This window comes from Peromyscus californicus, unplaced genomic scaffold (genome assembly GCF_007827085.1).
Source record: "Peromyscus californicus insignis strain IS unplaced genomic scaffold, ASM782708v3 Scaffold_3__1_contigs__length_106647218, whole genome shotgun sequence".
Classification (NCBI taxonomy): domain Eukaryota; kingdom Metazoa; phylum Chordata; class Mammalia; order Rodentia; family Cricetidae; genus Peromyscus; species Peromyscus californicus.
In genome coordinates this window covers 2460088-2478275 of record NW_026294551.1, presented here as the reverse complement: position 1 = coordinate 2478275, position 18188 = coordinate 2460088, and the positions used below count along the sequence as shown (strand labels likewise).

General features: G+C 45.5%; 1 protein-coding gene and 1 long non-coding RNA gene across 3 annotated transcripts in view; one reads left to right on the top strand and one right to left on the bottom strand.

Annotated features, from left to right (window-relative positions):
* Rptor (regulatory associated protein of MTOR complex 1) overlaps positions 1–18188 on the top strand; it is a 347185-nt gene that overhangs the window by 150636 nt on the left and 178361 nt on the right. For both annotated transcript variants that reach the window (XM_052755707.1, XM_052755706.1), the window contains exon 4: positions 287–445. In XM_052755707.1, coding sequence (XP_052611667.1) covers positions 287–445 — 159 coding nt within the window. The remainder of the gene's footprint in view (positions 1–286; positions 446–18188) is intronic.
* On the bottom strand, positions 2454–8212 carry LOC128121244 (uncharacterized). Its single transcript, XR_008222122.1, has 2 exons — positions 8175–8212; positions 2454–2949 (listed from the first exon to the last, which is right to left on the bottom strand). It is a non-coding gene; the product is annotated as an uncharacterized LOC128121244 (long non-coding RNA).

Below are 18188 nucleotides of genomic sequence, written 5' to 3'. Positions count from 1 at the left end.
GATGCTGTAGGCCCTTGTTTGAATAAATTCTCTATGCTCCATAGTCTAAGAAGGTTTTCAGAGCAGTCCCTTCTGGTTTTCAGAAGAGTCCCTTCTGTTTGACTTGTATCAACATGTGACAGGCTGTCTTTAATTCATGTCCAATGTTATAGTTGTTCCTAGTAAAAACATACCACATGATCATACTCTCGTCACACTTTTTAATGCAAAAGCTTGGGGCCACATGTGCAAGGCCCACAGCTGCTCCCTGAGGGTGACAAGTATCTCCTTTCTTTTTCCACCACAGGCTCGGTACAAACAGAGCCTCGATCCCACTGTGGATGAAGTCAAGAAGCTCTGCACGTCCCTGCGCCGGAATGCCAAGGAGGAGCGGGTCCTCTTCCACTATAACGGTCATGGGGTGCCCAGGCCTACCGTGAACGGAGAAGTCTGGGTCTTCAACAAGGTGGGCCTGCCCTCCGCCTCCACTCTGCCAAAAAGGCTTGTCAGCTTGGGTGTTACCTGAGGTCTCCTGTGTAGCCTTGGCTGAATCCTGGGTGTTTGATCCATCCAGCCTTTGGAGAAGAGTGACATGTGGCATGCACCAGTCCAGCAGCCAGGGTACCTGGTTGAGGATGATCAGGCACAGGAGTCATTTCTTTTGGAGGATGTATTGACGAAAGAATCATAAGGCTGCATGTGTGCGTGTTTTATCCCCAGTAAGAGGCGAGATGCTCACAGCTGTGAGTGGCCCTCATGTACAGTCTTTCCAGTGTGAACAGTGGCAGTGTTTCTCTGGTTCCTGAGTATCAGAGAACCAACAATTTCTTAGAAAATGAAAGTATTCGGAGTATTCTAAAGAGCTGATGTCCAGCTGCCACTTGGGCCACCTCAGCCTTTCTGAAGGTCTGAACTTCAGTCAGAGGTTAGATGGTGAAGACCCTGTTAGTTCCCTCTGCAGGGGTAGTGCCATGCCTCCCTTATATGGTCTAGGTACCACCTGTAATAGCTTTCCATTTCTATTCATAGATTCCATTTACATTATATATTCTAAATATGTGGGGGGCTGGTACACACATGCCACAACATATATCTGAGGTCAGAGGACAACTTTGGGAGTCACTTCTTCTTTCCTTCTAGCACGTGGGTCCTGGGAACTGAACTCAGACTGTCAGGCTTGACAGCAGCCTACTCAGCTGTCTTGCTGGCCCATTTAGGAAGGAGGCAGAATTGAAAGGAATATGCTGTTATGGACCACCGGGGCCTCGGGAAAGGAGACTTGGGAGCCCTGTGTGCCCTCCACAATCTCATGCCCTTCTCATCCTTCCTCTCTACATATTGCCATGAGGGAGGGCACAGAGGAATCCAAGCTTCTTATTTTTTATGTCTGCAAACAGGATCATTTCAGGAAGGAAGGGTTTATTTTACTCTGTGTGTGTGTGTGCGCGCGCTAAAAATGTACATATAATTTTTTTTGTGTGTATTTGTGTTTGGGGTAAGTGTGTGCTTGTATAGTCTTATGTGAGTATATGTGGGAGGTCAGAGGTCAATATGGGGTGTCTTCAATTGCTCTCCCTCTTTTTTGAGACAGGGTCTTTTCTGAATCTAGGGCTCACCGTTTTGGTTAGATTGCCTGGCCAGGAGTCCTCCAGAATCTTACAGTTTCTGTCCCATAGTGCTGGGGTTACAGACATGCACCACTGTGTCTGGCTTTTACATGAGTGCCAGAAATCTGAGCTCAGCTCTACATGCTTGTGCAGCAAGCCATCTCCTTAATGCCTATTTTGGTTTGTGCCATCGTGGCAGGGAGACATGGTAACAGGTGACTTGTGGTAGTTGAAGTGTTCAGCAACTATTTGTTAAATAGTACCACCTAGAAGCAGCAAACCAGGGCCAAAAGTGGCACCAAGCTATAACCCTCAAGTCCTACCCCAACTAGTCACTCAACTAGTCCCCAGACCCCCAGCTTCCTAAAACATCACCACCAGCTCGGGACCAATGTAGTTGTTGTTTTTTACTTTTTACTCTTTGCTCTTTGGGGACCCACCACCCAGCTCTCAAATAAATACACATGGAGTTTTATTCTTTCTTATGAATGTTCAGCCCTACTTTGGCTTATTTCTAACCAGCTTTCCTTAACTTTAATTATCCCATCTTTCTTTTGCCTCTGGGCTTTTACCTTTCTCTATTTCTGTATACCCTTTACTTCTTACTCTGTGTCTTGCTGTGTAGCTGGGTGGCTGGCTCCTAGAGTCCTCCTTCTTATCCTGCTCCTTTCCTTGCTCCCTCCTTTAGCCTCCCTGCCCCATTTCTCCTTCTATTTATCCTCTCTGCCTGCCAGCCATGCCTATCCTTTCTCCTGCCTTGCTATTGGCCATTCAGCTCTTTATTAGACCAATCAGGTGTTTTAGACAGGAAAAGTAACACAGCTTCCCAGAGTTGCACAAATGCAACATAAAAGAATGCAACACATCTTTTCATCATTAAACAAATTGTTCCAGAGCATAAGCAAATGTAAAACATCTTAAAATAATATTCCACAACAGACCAATTTTTGAAACACACAAGTCTCTTAAGGATATTTCAAATTCAAACCATGGCATGGGTCCCAGGTGGTTTTAAGTTGATACACTGGGACCATCCTGTGCGTGAAAATATAGGGGCTTGGTTTTTCCTTTTGGGAGATGCAGACATTGGGTCTGGACATCAGTGGATTGGGGTTGAGCATAGACATAGAGTTCCAGGGTTTCTTCTTGTTGGATTGAGACCCTCTCCATGGTCTACTGTGTGTGCTTTTCTGTTTCCTGAAGATTCATTGCTGAGTGACCTCCAGTACTGCTCTGTGTCTTGTCACTTCACAGCTGTATGGGAGGGATGCTGTGTTTTGCCTGTCCCTCCACATTTCTTGTGCAGGGCAGCATCAGATGGGTCTTCTCTCTGTCCCAGATACCTCCTTTCTCACTGTATTGGCTGTGTGTGGAAAAGATACATTTGTTACAACTAAGATTCCCTGGAACCTGTTGAATGTGAGTGCTGCTGATTGCTAGCCTCACAGCCTTCCTTCTTGGTGTCTTCTCCCTTTGTCTTACCATTTGTTGGAACTCTTTATATTCTATGCAGAAACTCTTTTTTTTTTTTTTTTTTTTTTGGTTTTTGGAGACAGGGTTTCTCTGTGTAGCTTTGCGCCTTTCCTGGAACTCACTTGGTAGCCCAGGCTGGCCTTGATCACACAGAGATCCGCCTGCCTCTGCCTCCCGAGTGCTGGGATTAAAGGCGTGCGCCACCACCGCCTGGCCTATGCAGAAACTCTTCATCATCCTATGAACTATGGCTGTCTTCTCTAAATTTGATTGTTTTTCATTCTGTTTTCAGTGTCCTATGATGGACAGGGGTTCTTTATGCTGGTCACACTTGCTGTTGTCTTGGGGCCAACCGCTTCTCACCTAAGCCTTCCTCAAGGTTTTGTCCTTTAATCAATTGTAGTTAGGTCTCTAATGTACCCAGAACTTTTTAGCCTATGTAGTATGAGGTGGGATCTGGATTCGTCCTCACAGCCCACTGCTGCCTCCCCAGTCATGCCAGCTTTGACCTGGGTCAGGCTTCTTCAGCTTTGGGGTGTGTTCTGTACCAATTGGGTATCTTGGTTTTCAGTGTTTCTTAATTTAGGGGGACACAGGCACCCTTTGTTCTTCTTGTTGGTGTTTTGGCTAATCTTGGCCTTTTGGTCTAATAAGAAAATACTAAATCCATTTGTTTGTTTCCATAGGAAGACTTGTGGGGCTGGAGGGATGGCTCGCAGTTAGAGCACTTGCTTCTCTTCCATAGTACCAGAGTTTAGTTCCTAGCAGACACATTGTGCCTCACAATCACTTATAACTCCAGCTTCAGGGGATCCACTCCCCACTTCTGGACTCCACAGGCACCTATGTAGATGTGGCATATATACATTCTCTCTCTCTCTCTCTCTCTCTCTCTCTCTCTCTCTCTCTCTCTCTCTCTCTCTTTCTCTCTCTCTCTCTTTCTGTCACACACACACACACAGAGGTAAGTAAATAAGAATAAAAGTAAATCTTAAGAAAAAGAATACTTGACAAAATATGTCATATTTATGACTACAGATTATCCTCATAGTATTAAGTCTTTCAAATTGTGGTCTTTTAAAGTATCTGTCAGTATATGATATCGTTTTCTTCATAAGAGTATATGTTTCTTTATTTTCTTATTGGGGTATATGGGAAGGCTGGTCTCCACACTCTTACAGATTCTCATTGTTTGTCAGTGTATACTGTTGCTTTTCCTGATAGATGATGTCATTTTCGAATGGGTGTTTTTATTTCTTCCCCTCTGCTTTGTGCCTTGTATGTACTTGTTTTGTACTGCTGGCCTCCAAGAGAAGGAAGCAGTGATGGGGGTGGGCACCTTGTCTCCTCTATTAGGAATACTTGGTTCCTGTGAGGTCTGCAGGAGGCTTTTTGTGGGGAAGGGAAGGAAGGAAACATTTTGTTGTTGTTGTTGTTTTGTTTTTGTTTCTTGTTTTTTTTTCAAGACAGGGTCTCTCTTTGAGACTGTCCTGGATCTCGCGCCGTAGACCAGGCTGGCCTCAAACTCAAAAAGATCTTCCTGCCTCTGCCTCCCAAGTGCTGGGATTAAAGTCATGCACCACCACCACCCGGGGAAACAATTATTTATCTGTTTAAGAACTTTACTACCTCAATGTCAGAAATCATGAATGGATGCTGATTCTTCCAAAGCCTTTGTTGTATTGGTGTCAGAGTAAAAAGATCTGTTCCTAACGGTTTTGTTTTTAATTATGAGTAGATGTTGACTTTTCTAAAGTCATTGTTTGCAGTGAGCCACAAAATATATATTATAGAGATCCAGCTGTATATAATAAACTATACCTTGACCGACCAAAGTATCCTTCAAGAGGAAGCCATTTATCAAGGAATATTTGATGTTATTTAGCTTATTAATATATATCAGCTGTCTTCTGCTATGAAATTCTTGTGTGCCCATGTACTACTAGGCCATTTGGCAAACAGTGTAGCTTCTCAGACTTACTGCTGATCCACTAAGTAACTAACACCCCTACAGGGCCTAAGAGACAGGCACCTGTAGATGCACAGCTTTGTTTCTTGTGCAAATGAAGCTCAGACCATCCCTTGCCTTCAGGCCTAGTAGCACTGCAGAGCTATTGACTCAGGACAACAGGGCTTTTTGCAGAACCAGGTGCAGTAAAGACTGGGGCAGGATTCCTGGCCAGAGCAGAGTCACAGGGAGAGAAAGAAAAAAGGCAGTTTCTGTAGATGGTAGGCAGAGCCCCGTGGCCAGAGAGAAGAAAAGAAGGCAGAATTTTTCAGAGCCAGGGGTAAGGAGCTAGGAAGGAAAGATGTAGGATGAAGGAACAGAGGATAATGAGGTGGTCAAAAGCATAGTAGCTTAATTAGGACTATGAGAAGACAGGAAAAGTTGGTACAGAGAGGAGCTGAATGTGAGGATGGAGCTGAAGCTGTGTAGATAGAAGTTTGTTGTAGAGAAATAAGTAAACGGGCAAAAGAGCATGGTGTACATAGATTCTTTTCCCTCAGATAACTCCCCCCCCCAAACCCCACCCCAGATTTAGTGTCTTCCCCAGGACTCTGGGAGGAATCTTCACAGGGCAGGCCCTTTGGAAAATTCCACTAATTGTTTTCATGTGTTTCTGTTAAGACTGGCAGAATGCTTTTTCTCCTGAAACGGATACAGTGCTACTTGATGACGTGTGACTCTGTTAAGTGCTGCACACCTGTTCTTGGCTTATTTGTCACACATGGTTTTATCCAGCTTGCTGAGGTTTGTTTTAAATCTGTTTCCCAGTGAGCTCTTCCTAGAGTTTTGTTACTCTAGGAAGTAGCTTTGTCTGGCTTGAGTAATCAATATTCTGTGGCCTGAGAAAATGAATAGGGAATTTTCCTTCTGCATTTGTAAGATTTGAAGCATTTCACTTCCCAGGGCTAGGTTGTTGTGAAATCTCTGGCAGCTGCACTGGGGCCTTTCATGGTTAGAAGTGGGTGCTCATTCTTCTAACCCTTTCAACAGTTCAACAAAGCTTTTGAATCTGTTGACACATGTTGCTCAAAGTACCCCTTGCCACCATGTTTGTCTAGGTAGTGGTGGGGGGTGTGTCTGTCCTTAGGGCTGTCTTTCTGTTCTTAGTCACTCTAATGAGGGCCCCATGTACCTTCATCAGTCTTGTCAGGAGTCCAGCTGTGACCTTTGAGGTGCTGCAGAAGGTGGACAGAGCAGTGCGACCTCACATACGTGGGATGTGCTCTGTGGCGCGTACTGTCTGTTGTAATTCCTGGCCACTCCCCCAGCTGCATGACCACACATGCGCAGTTCAGTAGCCAAGTAATCCATGCACTGCGTGATCATGCAGTTTATGTGCATGCGTGGCACAGCTCTATAAGCCCATATGCGCATGTGCAGGGGAAGCCATAAGAAGCAGATCATAGACTCCTCCCCCTTTACCTCCCCCTCCGTGCATATGTCTTCCACAGGCCTGATCACATTCTCTTGTGTTCCCCCTTCTCCTAATAAAACTCTTTTTTTTTTTTTTTTTTTTTTTTGGTTTTTCGAGACAGGGTTTCTCTGTGTAGCTTTGCGCCTTTCCTGGGACTCACTTGGTAGCCCAGGCTGGCCTCGAACTCACAGAGATCCGCCTGGCTCTGCCTCCCGAGTGCTGGGATTAAAAGCGTGCGCCACCACCGCCCGGCTCTAATAAAACTCTTGTAGTGGGTTTTGTCATACCTCGTGGCTTTTCTTGCACTGTAACAGTGCTGCTTAATGGATAACATTGCGCCGCTGCATAAAAACCAACAGTGTCCCCTGCACACTCAATTCATGACACTAGGAGCATGAGTGTTTTTGACCTAAACACAGTGTTTATTGTTAAATTACCAGGGGCACCACCACCAGTTCCACAGTCTGGTTTCATACAGCGCCCACACTCACATCTTCCTCCAGTCATCCACAGAATCTACCAGGGCTCACACCTGTGCCCACTTTCCAGACTGATTGGTGTCTGTCACTGTGTGCTAGCCTTCTGGTCCCCAATTTCTCTCCTGACTTTAGCTGCCTTTAAGTGAAGTTTTAATTTAATGACTTCCTTTAATGAGTTAGCATAGTTTGAATCAGTCTTTAAAGACATTAGTAGGCCTTCACTTGTGGAATGCTTTATTGGCTATACAGACAGTGAACAGTCTGGAGCCTCCTGTTAAAGTCTGGCTCTGTTGTCTGCAGTTGCCAGGATTGATAAGCCACTAGGGTACACTCTTACTGGCCATGCCCTGCTTTCCGATAAGGTTCACTGTTGTTGGGCAGTCTAGTTCTCACAGATGTGTATACCATTCACCTAGCATTAGTGCCATGTAGACTTCATTCATTGTCCTCCAGGCCCCCTGTGCTCCACCTCTCCACTGCTATTTTCTTCCTCATTCCTCCTCCCCCTCCCTGTAGCTCGAGTTTTCCTGCCTGGCCCACAGCCGCTCAGACCCAACCAAGTAAACACAGAGACTTATATTGGTTACAAACTGTATGGCCGTGGCAGGCTTCTTGCTAACTGTTCTTACAGCTTAAATTAATCCATTTCTATAAATCTATACCCTGCCACGTGGCTCGTGGCTTACCGGCATCTTCACATGCTGTTTGTCATCGTGGCGACTGGCAGTGTCTCTGACTCAGCCTTTCACTTCCCAGCTTTATTCTCCTCCTTGTCCCGCCTATACTTCCTCCTGCCTGACTACTGGCCAATCAGTGTTTTATTTACTAATCAATCAGAGCAACACATTTGCCATACAGAACATCCCACAGCACCTCCCTTTCTTCTTCTTCTTTTTTTTTTTTTTAGTTTTATCTTTTCCAGAATGCACTAGAGTTGGTGTCATCTAGTGTGCTTTCAGAGTGGCCTCACTTGCCTACTAGCCAGTTGTAGTCAAGGCTCTCCAAGTCTTCTGGCTAGATAGCTCAGTTCTTTTTCTTTTACCAGTAGGTAATTCTGCATTTTGCATTCGGCTCTGAAAATAGCTCAGTGCCTTCTGACTTTTTCCTTGGTTATGAATAATACTGTTTACACTTCTGCTCTTGCTTCTTGCTAACTGTTCTTATAGCTTAAATTAATCCATTTCTATAAATCTATATCTTGGCTCGTGGCTTACCGGCGTCTTCACATGCTGCTTGTCATGGCGGCGGCTGGCAATGTCTCTCTCTCTCAGCCTTTCACTTCCCAGAATTCTCCTCTCTCCTTGTCCCGCCTATACTTCCTGCCTGGCCACTGGCCAATCAGTGTTTTATTTATGCAGAACGATATCCACAGTATGTAGTGATATCTTTTTGCTGTTGAGTTTATAATTCTTAGTAGTCCTGGTAATGTTCAGCATTTCTTTGTGTGCCTGACCATGATCTGTTGTCTCCCTTGCTAAGGTGTCTGCTCAGGTCTGTTTTACCCTGGGTGTGGAGCCACAGCCTGTGTGTGCTATGTGTGCAGCTGCTCTACTTAGCCACATTCTGGGCTTGCCCACTTTAAAAACAAGAAGCTACTTGGCTTGTTGAGCTTTAATAATTCCTTGTACCTCTTAGACATTAGTCCTTTATCAGATGTATTTTGTAGGTCTTTTCAGTTTGTGGCTTGTCTTTGTTAATAGTGGACATTGTTTTTATTACTAAAGAGTTCAGATCAGTTACTCTTTAGAATGTCCAGGTTCTGATTTAGTTTCTTTGCTTCTTTGTGAGTTTATGTCAGAATCAGGAAAGCAGGTTGAAAGGTACAGGTATAACTGAAGGCCAGTCCAAGTAAAGAGAGTACGTCTTTCATTGCAGAGTCGCTCGTAGCAAGCATGTGATTGTATTAACAATGGCCAAGTACACTTGACCATGAGAAGTACCACTGGGGATGAAGTGAGGTGTTTCCTAATAACAAGCAGGCATCCTGTGTGTGTCCAGAAGAGAGGAAGGAAATACAGTCACTACCTACCTGGGTGTATGGTTGCTGAAAAGTGATAGTTAAAATTTTTCAAAAAGAAAACTCCAGGCAGAACATCATTTTTCCTCTTTAAAAAGGTCTTAATGGAAAAGATCTGAAGAGTGTTACTGGTCACCCTGATTTACTAAGCAGTGCTGCAACATTCACCCAACAAGTATAAAAACCACAGTGAATTATGCCTATAATTCTAGCACTCTGGAGGCTGGGACAAGAGGATTATGATTTTGTTAACCCTAACCCTCCAGTCACAGTGGGCAATGTGGTGGACTGCAGGTAGAGGTAGAGATGGAGGGTATGGCAGACTCTAACCTAACCAGGTGTCATATAAACAGTCATGTGCTTTCTGATCTTGAGTGTACCAAATGCCAGCTCCTTCTCCTCTTTAGTCCTCTGTAACTTCCCTGTGGTCCTCTGTGTGTATCTGGTTCTCCATAGCATCAAGGTCTTTGTGTTTGGAGACACTAAGTTCCTAGCATCTAAGAGGGCTTATCTCCTGCCATCTCGGTCAGCCCCAGTCAGTGTATAGTTGGTCATAAAAGCAGATTTGTCTCTGGTGCAAAGACCTTTTTTGTTTTTTCCACTGTGTTGTTCCGTTGATTGATCCTTTCATTGATTTTCTGTTTTCATGTGATTGTCCACCTGAGATAGACTAGTATTTGTCTAGGTACAGATAACATAAAACCTCAGTAATACTGTACAGGCCTGTTGCTAAATCCATTAGCCTTAAAATCTACTCACTGACCACAGTGAAGCTAGTGCTATTATAAATAATACACTGTAATATTTAAAGGAAAGGTAATATTTAAAATACTTGGAACATATTTGTCTGAACTCTACACTTTTCTCTGTAAATCACCGTTATCTGCCCCTAGTTCTTCCCTTGACTTGTGTAGAAAACCAGGTTCAGCACTTGATTATCCTTGGCTTCCTAGTCTGTCAGGCAGTTAGCACCCACAGCTATAGCCACCAGCAATTCATGAGGTGCAGCATTAATTATGGAGAAGCATCAGTCTGCTCTTTGAGTACCTCTAACTAGTTTTTAGACTCCTCTTTTCTTTGCAGAAAATGGTTTTCCCACTCAGCACACCTTTTTCTCTGCTCTACACAATCCAACACGACAGAAGCTATTTCTGATCTTTGCTTGTGCACCCAATAAGCTAAAGCCACTTCACCTAGAAGGGCAGGCTGTGTCTCTATTCACCTCTTCTTGATGCACTGAACACTGGAGTTTTTGTGGCTTTACGTTTTAGTTTAGGATACTTTTAAAGATTTGTTTTGTTTACATCCAGATTGTGCCTCCTTCCAGAAATGCCATTAGAGGCTGGAGCTGCTCTTCACAGTGTCTCTCACAGTGTCTGACTGCTTTGGACATAAGGAGATAAGATATCATGGAGAGCACACTAAAACCAAAGTTTCCTGTTTCCTGCTAGTTCCTGGTCTTTGAGTCGAATTAGAGAAAACCCACTGATTGTGTCAGCTTGATGAGTGGGTAATGAATGGGCCCTTGGAAAGGAGCAGAGCCCAGTTTAGCAGTAAGCTCTCTTCCTTCCCAGGGATCATGTCCTCAAAATGAGAGCCCTCTACCAGGGGACTGGTGGGGGGCTGCTTAGACTGTGAGAAACAACACAGCTTGCAGTGTTAGGAGAGAAAGCACTCTGTGCTGTGAGAACCTGGACTCTACCAAGGATTAGAAGGGACAGAAGATGAGACAGGGTGCTGGGGGATGGGGTATGGCCAGGTGGTGTCTGAGATCCCTCCCTCCTCCAATGCTTGATTGATGGATTTGGGAAGACAGAAAGAGGAAGGCCAGCATGGGACAAAAATGGTAATATACTAAAATCCAGCTGCCAAGGTGAACTTGAGTGTTGAGGAAGTTGGTGGTGGACAGTGTGGTGGACCGCAGATGGAGGTGGAGGAGTAGCTGAGGCCTGGATTGTGACCAGGATGAACCAACAGGAAGAAGAAGGGGCTGTGCCTAGGTAGTATGTTGGCCCTGGGCTGTGAGTGTGCACTTAGAAGAAGAGGGACAGGTGGTGTTGGGTCCCCAGCATGTGGGTATCAGGGGAAGATCCACAGAGGTGCCAATGACGTCTTTGGAACAAAAGTAAAAGTAGGCCCTATTGTAAGCACATGTGGCTTTATAAGAAGGAAGGCCAGAACTTCAGGAAGAAGCCTCAGCAGGTGCCAGCATACCAGCATCCTAGAGCTGTGAGGAAGTACATTTGTTTATCAGTGACCCAATTGATGATATTCTGTCACAGCAGCAGGAAACACTCCACCAGAGAGAGAGGAGAAATGAGGGAAAATGAGGAGGCTGGGGAGGGACCACTCAATGATACAGGGAGGTGCAGTTCCCATCAATCTGGAGTTTGGGCCAGTGACAGGGAAAGCTGTCCAGTTGTAAAGATAGGGCCCACAGTAGCTGGGTCTCCGCTGCTCAAGGGGCTCCCTCTCTGGCTGGTTCCTGTCTCCGTGCAGGGCATCCTGCTCTCTGAGGATCTCCCTACCACAGTTGTTGACTGGATGTTTAGTAGCCAGCAGTATGTGAGAATGGCTCAGAAATGCTGGGTATCAGGAAGTGGTACTTGTAAGGCAGACATGACTGTCAGTGACTTCTATGTTGAACTTCAGGGCCTTAGAGTCCTAACACTGAGGGTGCTGACGCTGTTGTTGTTGCCTTTGCCTGTCCTTCCTTACAGTTGAGGAACCATGCACTCCATGATACACGCACACACATGCATACCTAGACACAAGCACGAGTAGTTTGTGTGTTTGTTTTTACATGACATTATCACTATAATAGACGCTGCCTCTTCCTCTGGTGTGGAGTAGACAGTTAGCTGCTGCTTCTGTTGAAAGATAGATCATAGAGTTTTGTTTTGTTTTTTGAGGCAGTTTCTCTGTATAGCCCTGGCTGTCCTGGATCTCTCTCTATAGTCCAGGCTGTTCTTGAACTCAGAGACCCGCCTGCCTCTGCCTCCCGAGTGCTGGGATTAAAGGCGTGCAACACCACTGCCCGGCTGATCATGTAGGTTTTAAAATATGCATTTGTTGGATAAATTATTTGTGACTGTTATAATTATGTAACCCGCACCAGACATTATCATTTGTTGAAATAGTTACTTTGCAGGAATGCAGAAGAGTCCAAGACAGAAGCCTTAATTTTATTGTGAGCTTGACCCCTGTCTTTTTAGAATATCTTGCATTTGCTTACAGTAGTAGAAGTCCTTCAGCAAAAATTCTGTTTCTTTAGAGAAAGCCTGGGCAACTTCGGCATTTTCTTTTCTTTATAAATTTATAAAGAAATTCTTTGGTACTGAAAAGTAGAGTTACCTTCACCCACATTTTAACAACTTTTTAAATAAGATGTTTCTAGAGCCACTAAAAACTACATTTGCAAGACAGTTGCTGCTGTCTTCCTCTGATTATAGGAGAAGGGAGTCAGGGATTGGTCGATACTGTGTGTGATTAAGCCTACTCAAGGACCTCTCTCTGTTTTCTTCAGGTGGACTCTCACCTTCCCCACCTCTTTCCACTCTGGCCCCTCTCCCCTCCTGTTTGCCAACTGCTCTAGCTGTCCTTCCTGCTGTGCCCCTCTGCTATGTGGGGCTTGTGCAGATGCTGTGGTCTATACTCTTCCCTCCTGGTTATTTGTTTGTTTTTTAATGAATGATATCACGGTTCATGTCTTAGATAGCTTGCTTTTTCCATTCTCATTTATGCTTGTAAGTGCAGTCACCCCATTGTACCATGACCCCTTCCTGTTGAATGAGCAGAGCTGATGCTGGTGTTTAACTCTGAGTTTCTCTTGCACAGCTCTCAGGTGTGACCCGAGCCTCTGGGAGGCAGCATGTCTATGGTAAGGAAGGCGGGGCAGTTCTCTGAATGCTCTGAGCTTCAGTTACTGTGTGCTTGGGTGTTCATGAGCCAAGTGTGCGGCTACTGCACTGTAACATGATTGTTTTAAATATTTAATTGTACATACTGATTTCACATAGGTTCTTTACAGCATTTACTGTTCTTGGAATTCCTGGATGTGTGGTTAGAAATACATCCCAATTCTTCTTTGGTTACCTGAGAGCCTTAGCGGCAGCAGACCCCAGCTGTGTTTAATTTAGAACATGTGCTTACATGGGAACAGTGCTTCGTTTCTGTGACAGGCACCTGAGACAGTTGACCTGATTATTTGGGCCTGTGGCAGTACAGTACACCATGGCAGGACCATGAGGCAGAAGAGGCTCATTCACCTCATGCCCAGGAATGAAAGAAAGAGATCAGGACCACACAGTGTCCCAGTGGCCTGAGACTTGACACACTGGAGAGCAGGTGTTTAGCACTAGATAGAAACTCTAGCAGTTTGAACCTGGTGCACCTGTGAACTTGCTCCCTGACATTGAGGCTAAAAATGTATTTTCTTTTTGTCAGAGGGTTATTTCCTGAGCCCGCTATCTCTTGACCATAGTACTCAATGTCACACTCTTAGAAAAGGTTAAATCCACTATCCTCCTGCCTCAGCCTCTCAAGTCCTAGAATTATAGGTGAAGGACACCTTGCCTAGCTAATTTTGCTTGTTATTGAGTTTATATAAATATTAGCAAGTGTGGTGCAGCTAACTTTTACAAACAGGTTCCTATTTCCAAGATGGGCCTGTACTGCAGAGCGCCCTGTGGTTGATTCGGTCAGGCAGATCCTTGGAAAAGGTTCTGTGATTCAGGAATTCTTTCTGCTCTTGTTGACACCCGGCATTTTTGAAACAAGGTTTCTCTGTGTAGTGTAGCCCTGGCTGTCCAGGAACTCGCTCTGTAGACCAGGCTGGCCTCAAACTAACAGAGATCTCTGCCTCCTGAGTGATGGGATTAAAGGTGTATGCCATCACTGCCTGGCTGGTTTTATTATTATTTTTTTTTTTTTATAAAGAATCCATCTGTCAGTATATTTGGCTGAATATTTTTTTTAAAAAAGGAGGAAGACAGACAAAGTGCGTGTATTTTGTTGTCAGTCCATGGAGGCTTTGCTGTCCTGTGTAAGGCTGTCAGCTCAACTAGTCTCTGGACCTAACACATGTTCTCACGCACATGCCAAGGCAGGCACCTGGAATCACGCCACAGCATGCTGCTTAGAAATTGGAGCTTTCTGGGGCTGGAGAGATGACTCAGTGGTTAAAAGTACTGAGTGCTCTTCAGAAAACCTTGGCTTGATTCCCAGCACTAACATGGTAGCTAACAATGGTTTGTAACTCCATTTTCAGGGGATCTGACACCCTCTTATCACTTCCTGTTCCTCTCTGTATAGACCTCCAGACCTCTATGGTTAACTAGTGGCTAGCTCTGCCCTCTGACTACAAACAAGCTTTATTTGCTCCTTCCTGCTTGCCCGCCTGCCCACGCCTCTCCCCTTCCTTTCTCTCTCCCTCCCTCCCTCAATAGTTTAAGATACTTTGATTCTCACACTACACCACATGCATTCTTTTTGATATGTTCATCGTTCTTTGAGTGCCTTCTTTACAGTTCTTTAAGATGCTGCAAGCTCCTCCAAGATTCCCTCTGTAATCAACTCTGATGTGAGACATTTCCACACCGATCTCAGGTCCACCCAAGAATCGTGCTTAAAACCAAATGTGGGTTCTTGGCATGTTCATGACCATTGGGTGTCAGGGTTCTAGGTGTCTGTGGTGGGCAGAGTTGGGTGAAGTGAGAAGAACCTGGGATTGGAGGGGACTGTTCGGTGATGTTTGAAGAGATAGCTAAGGAGTGGTTGCTGTTTCAGGGGGAGGCAACTCTGCTTGTAGATACATCAAAGAGGCCAAGGAAGAGTACTTGTTAAAACCTGGCGTAGTGAAGCATGAGAAAATATGGGGACAATATGGGAAATCCTGTCTGCTGAGAGCAAGAGCCGTTGACTAGGCAAACCCAAGGAACCCTGCTTTCTCAGAGGCATGGGAACTAGGGAAAGGAGGAGGGAAGGAACAAAGGAGGAAGAGAGCACCAGGAAAAGAGGTAAACAGAGGCTGCAGCTGGTCACATGTGAGTCACCTGCTGCCTGGGCTTATTTCTGGGTAAGTCAGAAGCCAGGCCAAGTCCCCAGAGGCAGGGGAGGCAGAACATCACCATGCACCCTCCCCATAACTGCTTCTGACATTATGACACTGGTCCCAAGAAAACACCACCACAGAGTGTTTAACAGGTGTTAAAAAAGACTGTCTACAAGGTGGTAGCTCACGGTGGTGTTTCTGAGCATTTCATGCAATGGGCAAGCCTGGGAGAGGCTACCCAGACCCTCTTGCCATCAGTTAGTGGTTCTTCCTCTGTATGCCCATTGTCCACAGCCATACCTGGTAGAAGTTTTGGGAAGTGTGGCTTGGTGGGATCTACCCATTCCAACAGCCATATCTCAGGACTTGTAGGCCAGTGGCACCTATGGGCTCAACACTCCCTAGGGGACTTGATGGCACTCCTCGGCTGCCTTTCAAAGCCATTGTTCCCCATGTGACCAGGTTTGCCTGTCCAGGGCTCAACAGTGGGGCTGTGATGCCACTGTGCTGTCCTGACTGTCCTACTTAGGACACACACTTCTCAAAGCTACATCTCCCCCTTCCCCACCACCCCACTGTGGTCCTGCCTGGCCCTCCCTGCATGGCATGGCAGCCTGTTGGTCACCTTTGCCTTCTTCTCTGCTCATTGTTGGGGCAGTGCCAGGCGTAGGAGGTATTTGGCATTGCCATCTGCTCTACAGTTGAAATCAGAGCTCAGCGTCACTCTCCAGAAGTCTTACAGAGGTGCAGGGCGTGTACTCCCTGGTGCTGACCGTCTCATGGTTGACCTGGCCTTTGCGGGGAGAGTCTCTGCACTGTTGCAGGCTGGGCGTTTCCCAGCCAAGGCTGCTGTTACGGTTGATGCAGTCCACAGTGACAGTCTGATAAAGCAATGGACTTTTCCCCTCAGTGAGACGGGTTTTCACTGTGTAGCTCTAACTGTCCTGGAACTAGCTCTGTAGACCAGGCTGGCCTTGAACTCACAGAGATCACTGGGATTAAAGGCATGTGCCAATATACCTTTCTGAGAAAGTGGATTTTAATGAATACATATGTTAAACCCGTTTCTGGCTCTTTGATTAGGGCTTCCCTGCTCTTTCAGTCTAGGCATGTGTGGAGCCAGCCCTCTGCTCACATCCACCATGTTCCCCAGTCTCTGTTCTACCAGGGCTTCTGAGTGCTGGGCTGTGCCACTGCCTGCCGTGGGAGTGCTCTAGGAATAGAGGCATGTTCCCAGTGAGCATGTTGCTGCTTTGGTTTTTGTACCTGCTGCCACTGGGTGTTGGTCCCCTGGGTGCTGAGGCTATGCTTGAAGCTGCACTTGGATGGTTTGCAGGGCCTTAATTCTGGCCTGGTGCTTGACAGGCCCTGGCAGTGCTTCCAAGATGGGTACTGGAAGCCCCATTCACTTGTTAGTGAGGATTAGCTCTCAAAGGTCATTCTCTTTATGGTGATTTAATTCAGTGGGTTCTGCTTCCCCAGGGGGTTCACAGCCTTCTGAATTTGTTGTCTCACTAAACCATACAGCTAATGATTTTGATGAAATTGTCTCCTTTTCAGCCAGGAAGTTTTTCTTGGGGGTATTTGGCAACATCTGGAGATCCTTCATATGTTGAGGGCTAAGTGGTTCTGGCCTGAGATGCATTGCACAGTTTTGAGCAATGGATGGAGGTGGAGAAATGTCACTGGGGAAAGTGACCACTGAGAAATCTGCTTTTAAACAGGCTTCTTGTAGCCCATCTCTATAGAGGCATGTTGATATACTTAAGCCATCCGCTCTATAAGGCACCTTATGGATGAGATGCAGTGAAAGTCCCTCATAACTAAAGGTATAGGACCAAGACCGATGTGGAAGTTCTAGGGCTTTTTGTCATGCTGCCTGTGGATGGGTACCATCAAGTAGAAAAGGCTCTTAGGACCTGCTTGGGTGATTGTACCTTGCTGTTGTATCAGGGAAGATGAAGTTTTTCTAATGTATCTGGCCTTCATTATTTTAATAAATCAACACTAATTAACTCGGTGGTTTAGAAATTTAAATGTAACTTTGCATTTGGGCAAACGTAAAAAGCAGACTGATTTTATTTCATGCTTGTTTGCTGTTTGTGGGACCTGTGGGTTCGCACCTGGAACACAGTGTAGACTACAGTGTCACTCATCATCAGCAGCTGCACAGACTCGGTAAGCTTTGTTCCCATTCCTGTTGGGACCTCGAGTGTGTAGGATGTGTGCAAACAGCTGACTGCAGACTGCCAGTCTTCGCTACTCGTGTAGGGCTCTGCACTTTACAGGGTTACTTTTGGCCCCCAGCCTGGGAGAGCTAGGGAGACCTTTCCTGCATCACAGATGAAGCCTTGCTCATATACTGCAGCCCAGGAGGGACATTGAGGCCTGTCACTGAGATCCCAGAACAAGCCCGCTTCCTCCCTCCCAGCAGGAGGTGGGAATCCTGTGTGCATCCTGTCTAGTAAAGAGTCTTACAGAACATATACATAAAGGAGGAGCTGTAATGTGCCTTCCCTGAACACAGAGCCCGTCACGGTGGTGACTGTCCTTTCTGCATGGTCAGCTCATTTGTCAGCGTGTTATGAAGCATTATTTATCTTTTATTTCTTTGCAGTCTGTTGAAGGAGTTGTGTAGGTGGGTGGGTAGATAGATTGACTCATTTTTCTGCTGTCATCTGATTGGCTGCTGCATAGCTTGCTTCCCAAATCACCACCATCAGTGTTTCTTCATCTTCTTCCTTTGCTGTGCATGTCATTGCTGTTGTCTGGCCTTTGCTGGTCTGCAGCAGAAGCTCACACATACCTTCTCAGCATACATTTCTTGCTAGTTCAGTTGTGACTCCTTCCTTCTGAAGCTGTCAGTCATAAGTGTGTGTTTATATCTCTTGTTTCTTTTAGACCTCTAGATTTTGTGACTTGTTTAAGATAGTTTTTCTTACACCTAAGTAAATAAAAATACTCTGCTTTTACACTTTTTAAATTCGCTCTGTTTTTTTGGGTACAGAGTCTGAGGCAATATCAAATGGTTAGTTAGATTCCAGCATTACCCATGGAGTCATTCATTCTTTCTTTACTGATTTAAAATGCCATTTCATTACAGTTATATATGGGGTCTATTTCTGGGCCTTCTCTCTGTTGATTTGTTTGTCTCGCCCT